The 9731-nt window shown below is 40.3% G+C and overlaps 3 gene segments (V, D, J or C); 1 reads left to right on the forward strand and 2 right to left on the reverse strand.

The window, feature by feature from the left end:
* Positions 1 to 869: 869 nt before the first annotated feature.
* LOC139664558 (Ig kappa-b4 chain C region-like) lies at positions 870 to 2776 on the reverse strand. The segment is given in 2 exon segments: positions 870 to 1413; positions 2516 to 2776. A coding segment is annotated over 1 exon segment (261 nt).
* LOC139664544 (Ig kappa chain V-III region VH-like) lies at positions 1338 to 3594 on the forward strand. The segment is given in 2 exon segments: positions 1338 to 1394; positions 3265 to 3594. Coding segments are annotated over 2 exon segments (387 nt in total).
* A 4184-nt stretch (positions 3595 to 7778) lies between these two features.
* On the reverse strand, positions 7779 to 9731 carry LOC139664545 (Ig kappa-b4 chain C region-like). The segment is given in 3 exon segments: positions 7779 to 8292; positions 9520 to 9595; positions 9726 to 9731. Coding segments are annotated over 3 exon segments (405 nt in total).

The raw sequence follows: 9731 nt of genomic DNA on the forward strand, positions 1-9731 counted from the left end.
AGGGTGTCCTTTGTCACCACATTTTTTTGCCTCAGTGCTTGAACCCTTTGCAGAGACAGAACACTGACATGTAAATATTTCAGGGGTCAAAACTTTGTAGTTTTATTACAAAGATTCAGCATATTATCTGGATCAGGATAAAGTTGACAACATCCTAAACCTTACCAATAGGACACTTTGGTAATGAAGGATTATTAGATTATTAGATTAAAACATTGTATTGCCTATGCAGGTGTAACCATACAGAGAAATTTGCAAACAATAAATGAGAGCAATAATGAAAGTGGTCTCCTTTCATCCTTACATCCACACCTAGCTCCTGCCTATCTTTAGGAAACCACTGGTAAACACAGTCACTGTCATGTTGCACTCACAGCGTCAAAGACTGTGTGACAATACATTACATAATCCCATAATTTCTTTTCAAATCATCACCACTGTACAATCCTAGTCACTTTATCCTGAGATGAGCTCAGCCTCTGTGGATATATTTGAACCACTGTTACCATTAAGACAGCATTTGATTTTTATTGTTTTAACATATCGAGAATATCAGCATTACTGTGTGTGTGTGTGTGTGTGTGAGAGAGACAGAGAGAGAGAGAGAGAGAGAGAGAGAGAGAGAGAGAGAGAGAGACTACAGTGCTGAGTGCAGACTGAGAGCAGTAGCAGAGATATGTGAGAAGAGAATTACATAATCCCATTTTTTCCTTCTCAGATCATCACCAGCATTTATGAAATCCTAGCAAATTTACAAGGAGAAGAGTTCAGCCTCTGTGGATTTAATGGAACCACTGTTACTATTAAGACAGCATCATAAGACATCTGTTATTTTTATAATAATATCCATGGAAACAACTGACTGGGTGAAAAGATCTTTATTGTCTTAACATATCAAGAATAGCGGCTTTACTGCAATCAAGAAAACATTACTATTTAAACATGTAATGACTCTGGTGAGAGAGAGAGAGAGAGAGAGAGAGAGAGAGAGAGAGAGAGAGAGAGAGACTACAGTACTGAGTGCAGACTGAGAGCAGTAGCAGAGTAAAATTAGTAGCAGACGTCCCAGTGAGTCAGGTCAGGACTGGGAACACTGGTCTCTCCTCAGTGTCTCAGAGAGCGGAGACTGGGAGCCCTGGGTGGCCTCACAGGTCACAGAGCCCACCTTCCCCCACTGGTCTGCAGGGAGCCTCAGGGTGCTGCTCCAGCTGTAGCGGCCGTCCTTCTCCAGCACCCCGGGGCTCCTGCTCTCCTCCCAGCTGCTGCTGCTGCTGCTGCTGCCGTCCACCTTCCAGGCCAGCCTCCAGTCTGAGGGGAAGCCCTTGTTGGCCAGGCACATGAGCGTGGCCTTCCCCTGCAGCAGCTCCACGCTGGAGGGGGGCAGCACCGTCAGGGTGGGGACGACTCGACCCACTGAGAGAGAGAGAGAGAGAGAGAGAGAGAGAGAGAGAGAGAGAGAGAGAGAGAATTCATAACAACACGTTCATACAGAGGAAAATAAACTGTAAATCCTATTGATTATAGGTGAACAAAATGGAGGGAAGAGGAGGCTGCTAGTTCTGAGGATCTTTCTCAGAAGACTCAGCAGTGGGAGAGATTGGATGAAACTGATCTTCAGTGTTTCACTTCCCTCTCTGAGCTCAGGAACCATGACAACAGACAGGCATCACTACTGAACCATGGCAACAGACAGGTTTCACTACTGAAGATAAATAGTTAAAAGCTGTCCACTCTAAGTCCAATGCATAATTTGTAATTATCAAACACTGACAATTCAGTTTGATGAATGAAAATTATATCTTGGAGCAAGAGTGTGAGGCTTTTATCTTTTTATCTTCAAAATTTCTTTACTGAATCCAAGATCTTGTAAGAGACGGTTTGCATTTGCTATTGAACCTGACAACACACATGTATCATTACTGAAAAAAGAAAAAATGTTTGACTGCTGAAATAGTTTTGCCATCTTACTGAATTAATCCTACTACTGCAGTATTTGTATGTGGTTGAAATTCTATATTGATATTTTATGATATTCAATGGCGCTAATTAAAATGTGACATGCCATTAAAAGCATTAGTGTGGTAGAATGATTGTGTAAAACACATACAATGTTCCCAAATAATACATTTACTATATAAATGATCGGTAGAATATAAAATAGATTTCTTCGGCTAAAATTTAAAAGGCTTTACTTAAAAATATTAGGAACATTTTCTTTCTTTCAGACAGCCTTAGAGTCTTTGTCAAAACACATACAGTAAAAACAAAATACTGCCTACATTAAGTAAATCTATTTTTTAGGAAAATGACAGGACTATTGAAAGAGTCAAAAATAATTTTCAGTGTTTTGTTGTGGTTTTAGTCCATATTGGGAGACATGGAAGATCTCAATGATCATTGAAATAATATTAAATTCCCAATATAAGGCACAATATTCAAGTAAGAACTACATTTATTTAATGAAAATATAATAAATATTGAATATGAACTCATGGAGGAAAAGAAAGGTACTTACAGTCAACATCCAGTCTGGTTCCTCCACCAAAAGTCCACCACAGTGATACAAACTCATTGAGCCGCTGTACAAAAACCTCTCACTCTAGAGAGACACGGCTCTCTCACTTTGAACAAAATAAACTCACCAAAATCAGTTTCATTTTGTAAAAATCTTGCTGATGTAATAACTAGCTAACTATGAAACAATGCCACAAATTTACAATATTAATCACTTTTGGTTTAAATATTACATTTATCTGGCAGTAATATTGATTTGTTTCTCTAGCAGTAAAATAAAACCAGATTGAAGACATTCTTGAAGAAAACTTGTATATAGACATCAAGCCAAATCTACATTTAAATTAGCTTTGACACATTGTTAATCAAGAGTTTGGTAAATTGATTGATCCATTTAGAAACAGCATGATCAGAGTAATCCAAGTCCCTGTTGGAGTCAGTCAGAGCATTTCCATAGAGAGCCACTTTGCATCAGCAGCACCATGCTCCAGTGCTCTGGGAGAGTTTATAGTCCTGAGAGTTGAACACTGGATGACTGACAGCTGTCCTTCATGACAACAGAAGCCACAGAAATCCTCCTCATCAAAACATGACTTTGATCTCCATCCTCATCTGGACTCTCCTCTGCTGCTGCTTCACAGGTAAAGTCCAGAGAATCAAACTCCTCTCCTCTATGAACATCCGTCCCTCTGAAATGAAGCGGAGAAAACAAAGATGATGGTTTATGTTTTTGTCTCTGTATCCTCAGAGTCCAGAGGCCAGGTCACAGTGACTCAGCCTGGAGCAGTGAGGTCTGCTCCGGGAGGCTCCGTCACCATCAGCTGTCGAACCAGTCCCAAGGTTTATGTGTATAACAGCAACCACTATTTAGCCTGGTACCAACAGAGAGATGGACAAGCTCCTAAACTTCTCATTTACTATGCTAAAACTCGAGCATCAGGGATTCCAGATCGTTTTACAGGCAGTGGATCAGGGACTGACTTCACTCTGACCATCAGTGGAGTCCAGGCTGAAGATGCAGCAGTTTACTACTGTCAGAGTGACCACAATATCAACAGTCAATCTCTGTTCACACAGTGATAAAGCATCGTACAAAAACCTCCCTCAGTCAGACTGAACTGAGACTGAACTGACTGCTGCAGCTGGAAGCTACTGCAGGTACTGATACAGTTCACTGAAGACACACACACACACACACACACACACACACACACACACAGAACCTGGTTGGCAAGAATTTATGCTGTTGTTCATAGTGTCTCTACCGGTTTGCCTTCTGAAGTTAAAACAGCCCACCTCCCACCTCAACAACCTGAAAGTTCCCTCAAATGAAGAGGACAGTTCCAGTGAAGAAGCCCAATCAGACCCATTAAAAGCACAACAACATCTAGCAAAGTAAACTGTCCTGATGCCGACCCACAAACCACTGCAAGAGAGTCTTTTTCTTGAAGGAAGGGAATCGTTGGGTGAACACATGTATCTATTGTACAGACACTGAGTCAGGCCAGAAGAGGGGAATGTGGTGTAAGACCGCAATAATAAAAAAGTTAAAATAAAAATAATGAATGTTATTGTATAGCACATTTCAAGACACAGTTATAGACTTAATAACAATGAACCAAAACCATTAAGATGAACGATAATGATGAACTCCCAGGATAATTATAAGTGTGAATAAAAAACCGGATCATAGAAGAATCATAAAAGAAAAAAATAGGAATAGGTGAAAACAAATGAAATTAAAAGCCTGTGTGTAATAAATAGTGTTTCCATCCTGATGGGAATGTGGGAGTGGTCTCTTCTAGGATGACAACACTCTAACACTTTATTAAGACCTTCTATTAATCTCATGAACATGAGGATCATTTAATTAGTCAATGCTCCCAGCACTGAGGGGGAAACACCATGATATGCTCAGGACAGCTACACTTCACTGACTCTGTGTGTGTGTGTGTGTGTGTGTATGTGTGTGTCGGTGTGTGTGTATATGTGTGTTTGCATATCAGTCCTGCCTCTCTGCTCTCCACCCGTTAAGAGGCCAGTGTTGATCAGTGGCTGTCCAGGCCTTTCAGAGCCACTGACACACCGGCAGCACAATGATGATGTCACAGATTCTACTGCTGGGCACCCTGGGGCTCCTTGTTCAGGGTGAGACTCTCTACGGAAACTTTGCTTCAGGATGCAACCAGGTTTACCAGAATGAAGTTCTGCTATGATGGAGAAACACTGAAACAACCAGCATTTACCTTCTTCCATCTATTATCCATGTTAAAGAAATTCTACTCTTCTGTTTTGATATTGATCATCTTTCTCCAAGCTGTATTTGTCTCAATAACCCTTCTCCTCTTTTTCATATTTTCCAGATTCATCAGAAGAAATCATTCTGACTCAGTCTCCTGAATCTCAGTCTGTTGTTCCAGGACAGACTGTCTCTATCAGATGTAAAGCCAGTACAAGTGCTGGTACCTGCCTCAACTGGTACCTTCAGAAACCTGGAGAAGCTCCTAAACTACTGATTTATTATGCTACAACCCGTCACTCTGGGGTTTCAGATCGTTTTAGTGGGAGTGGATCTGGGACTGACTTCACTCTGACCATCAGTGGAGTCCAAACTGAAGATACAGGAGTTTACTACTGTCAGCAGTGTAACAGCTGGCCGTTCACACAGTGATACAACGTCGTACAAAAACCTCCCTCAGCTGGAGAGGAACTGATCTGACTCAACAGCTGCAGAGAAACTAAAACACTAGAGGTTTGACTTAAATGACTGGTCAAAATAGGATGTAAAAGTAACATTTTCAGAATGAAAATATTTTATTTAATTCAATGAAATTCATACTTTACCTGTTTTGATAATTCTGTTGTTGAAACAGGATCTGTCCGTTACAGTGAGTCTAACAGTTTACTCAAAGTTAGAGCCAAACATTCTAAGGATTTAATTTCAACTGTAATTAATTAGGATATTTTCCTTGAGTTTATATGAGGCATTAATACTCAAGTAGTGATTCTAATAATATATATTAATAAGAACTTTCACTTTTTTTTTTGCTCAAACGTACTGAATATATTTCAAATATATTAAACGAACTTGACTAAAAAAAAATTGAATTCTTAACAAAAGATAATTTAATTCATAATGTTATTAAATTCATATTAATTTCAATGTATGATAGTTTAGTCAAACAGGCTGAATATGTCTTTATGTGTTTAGTGCAATCATGCTATGTGTTTGTATGTAAATGTAAACTATTTCCAATGAGAGTGAATGTAATTCATGAAGTAGAGGTATATGTTCTTTTCTGTGTTTCCATATGTGTCAATCCAGCTTTGTTCATGTTTGACCTCCCCATGCTGACCTCCAACCTGTTGAAAGTCAACTTCCCAATCATTCAACTGCTCAGACTCCTCAGAGTCCAGAGGCCAGGTCACAGTGACTAAGCCTGGAGCAGTGAGCTCTGCTCCGGGAGACTCCGTCACCATCAGCTGTCGAACCAATCAGCCGTTTTATGTTTATAGTGGCAATCATCGTTTAGCCTGGTACCAACAGAGAGATGGACAAGCTCTTAAACTGCTCATTTACTGGGCTAATAGGCGAGAATCAGGAATTCCAGGTCGTTTTACAGGCAGTGGATCAGGGACTGACTTCACTCTGACCATCAGTGGAGTCCAGGCTGAAGATGCAGCAGTTTACTACTGTCAGAGTTACCATGAAATCAACAGTCAGTATTTGTTCACACAGTGATAAAGTGTCGTACAAAAACCTCCCTCAGTCAGACTGAACAGAGACTGAACTGACTGCTGCAGCTGGAAGCTACTGCAGGGACTGATACAGTTCACTGAGGACACACACACACACACACACACACACACACACACACACACACACACACACACACACTACCAGTTTGCCTTCTGAAGTTCCCCCAAATGAAGAGGACAGTTCCAGTGAAGAAGCCCAATCAGAACCATTAAAAGCACAACAACATCTAGCAAAGTAAGCTGTCCTGATGCCGACCCCCAAACCACTGCTGAATGATCCAAACAGCTTATCCACGCTGGTCCTGGAATATCTGGACTGTCAGGATCCAAACAGATCAGGAGGATCATTCAGTCAACTGGATCAGGAAGCCTTATTTAGATAGAGGAAAGTCAAGAGAGTCTTTTTCTTGAAGGAAGGGAATAGTTGGGTGAACACATATATCTATTGTACAGACACTGAGTCAGGCCAGAAGAGGGGAATGTGGTGTCAGAATGTAGAAGGAAACCTTGGCATTAGAAAACAAGGCAACAGTAAACATGTCGTACCACATGAATTACCAAGTCCCCACCTCAGCCAATCACCTTGTTTGAGCTGTAATTGTTCTTTTGCCCTTGGGTCAATCAACATACTTTTGAATGCTGGAGTGCAGCAGATAGATGCATTAGTTTCCCCAAGTTTTAAAAAAAGAGACTGGTTCAGTCCAAACACAAACACACTCAACTCTTTTCAGCCTCCGGTCAGAAATGTGAACAACACTCTATTACTACTTATTGCTACGTCATGTCCCCCAGGCCTCAGTATTTACAAATGGGTTACAATCTTCTAACTTTTACTTGGACAGGGGGAAACATCAAGGGTGTCCTTTGTCACCACCATTTGTTTTGCCTCAGTGCTTGAACCCTTTGCAGAGACAGAACACTGACATGTAAATATTTCAGGGGTCAAAACTGGAGATCACACTCATGTTATATCCCTTTATGCTGATGATATCCTGCTTTTTATTTGTAATAATGAAATGGGTCAAACTACTTTTGTAGATTTATAACAAAGATTCAGCATATTTTCAGGATACATTATAAACGTGAAAACAGCTGAAGCCTTACCAATAGGACACTTAAAACATTGTATTATCGATTTGGTGTAACCATAAAGAGAAATTTGCAAACAATAAATGAGAGCAATGATGAAAATGGCCTCCTTTCATCCTTACATCCCCACCTAGCTCCTTCCTATCTTTAGGATACCACTGGTAAACACAGCCAGTCATGTTGCCCCCACAGATAATGGATGTGTGACAATGCAGTACATAAGTGCATCATTTGTTCTTAAATCATCACCAGCATTTATAAAATCCTAGTCACTTTACCCTGAGACAAGCTCAGGCTCTGTGAATTTAATTGAACCACTGTTACCATTGAGACAACATCAAAGACATCTGTTATTTATATGATAATGTCCATGGAAACACAACTTATTTGGTGAAAAGATCTTTATTGTCTTAACATATCAAGAATATTGACATTACTGCGAGCAAGAAAACATTACTATATAAAGATGTAATGATTCTGTGAGACAGAGAGAGAGAGAGAGAGAGAGAGAGAGAGAGAGAGAGAGAGAGAGAGAGACTACAGTGCTGAGTGCAGACTGAGGGCAGTAGCAGAGTAAAACCAGTAGCAGAAGTCCCAGTGAGTCAGGTCAGGACTGGGAACACTGGTCTCTCCTCAGTGTCTCCGAGAGCGGAGACTGGGAGCCCTGGGTGGCCTCACAGGTCACAGAGCCCACCTTCCCCCACTGGTCTGCAGGGAGCCTCAGGGTGCTGCTCCAGCTGTAGCGGCCGTCCTTCTCCAGCACCCCGGGGCTCCTGCTCTCCTCCCAGCTGCTGCTGCTGCCGTCCACCTTCCAGGCCAGCCTCCAGTCTGAGGGGAAGCCCTTGTTGGCCAGGCACATGAGCGTGGCCTTCCCCTGCAGCAACTCCACGCTGGAGGGGGGCAGCACCGTCAGGGTGGGACGGACATCACCTAGGAGACACCAATCAGCTTAGAGGACAGGAAGGCTGCGGCTGTCAATCGATCACCAGGCGCTTTGACACCTTTACTGTGTGAGAGTCCATTTTCCCCTTTAAGGAGTTTCTGTCAGATGCTTTTTATGCTCCACCAGTCACTCACTCACACATTGTTTCACTTCCCTTTAAGAAGCCTCTCATGCATATCAGCACAGAAAGAGTCCTCATATGACCAGGAATATATCAGACTACAAAATAAAGGAGCATAGATTTGGATACATTTTAAAATGTCTCATCTAAATAACTAACTAACTGTATTTTAAATAAAACTAGAAACTGGAAAAATTGCAAACAAATTGGGTTACAAATACATTTTTAAATAGGATTTTTTCTTGAGGTTTGTTGAAACATAACTCTGTGTATGTAAGTATAAACAAAAATAAAAACATGAACATAAAATTAGAAAATGTCAAAATAGCTTTTGAAACCGTACGCCTACTTGAAGCGACAAAATAAGAGATTTGTCTACATTTTCAAATAATCGCAAGTTGTCAACAATCATTTAAGTGAAAATTGAAGATTAAAAAGCAATTTTGGAAAGTAGTAATGTTTTTCATTTATCTTTTCTAAAGGTCAAGTTGTTGACTTTTCACAGTATGTCTACAACGTGTAAAAAAAAGTGTAGTAAAGCAGCTGTAAGTTAGACTCCATGGTTAAGGAGAGACACAGAGAAAAGAAAGCTATCTATAAGTGATGTAAGTCAACACACTGGATATTTATATCTACTTCTAAAATTCAGACACAGGAATAAAAGCCTTTATAAATGATATGATGTTTAAAATTTGTACAGAAACTACTTCCAACATCCAGTCTGGTTCCTCCACCAAAAGTATACCACAGTGATACAAACTCATTGAGCCGCCGTACAAAAACCTCTCACTCTAGAGAGACACGGCTCTCTCACTTTGACAGATAAAACTAAAACTACAAGCCCTCAAGAAGCAACTTTATAATAATCGTTAGGAATACATACTTTCTCCTCTGGCCCAAGTCTCACGATTATTAGATTGGCCATTTTGATTCATTTTATGAAATTGTTTGTTCATTGCTGAAAGGAATTTCTCATTTACAAAATATATATCAACATAGAAAATTTTATTCATACCTTTCTAAATTACACTAAATATGTAACACATTAAAATGTAGCTCATGAATTACGAAAAACATGAGATAGGTTACTTACTTCCAACATCCAGTCTGGTTCCTCCACCAAAAGTCCACCACAGTGATACAAACTCATTGAGCCGCCGTACAAAAACCTCTCACTCTAGAGAGACACGGCTCTCTCACTTTGACAACAACAAACTCACCAAAATCAGTCTCTGTTTGTGAAGCTTTAGCTAACTGATGTAATAACTACATAATCTATTAAATTATGTGAAAAAGTACCAACAT

This window comes from Centroberyx affinis, unplaced genomic scaffold (genome assembly GCF_046629955.1).
Source record: "Centroberyx affinis isolate AG114_WGS23_722 - 3 ecotype Tasmania unplaced genomic scaffold, CSIRO-AGI_Caff_v1 ptg004312l_1, whole genome shotgun sequence".
NCBI classification, from domain to species: Eukaryota; Metazoa; Chordata; class Actinopteri; order Beryciformes; family Berycidae; genus Centroberyx; species Centroberyx affinis.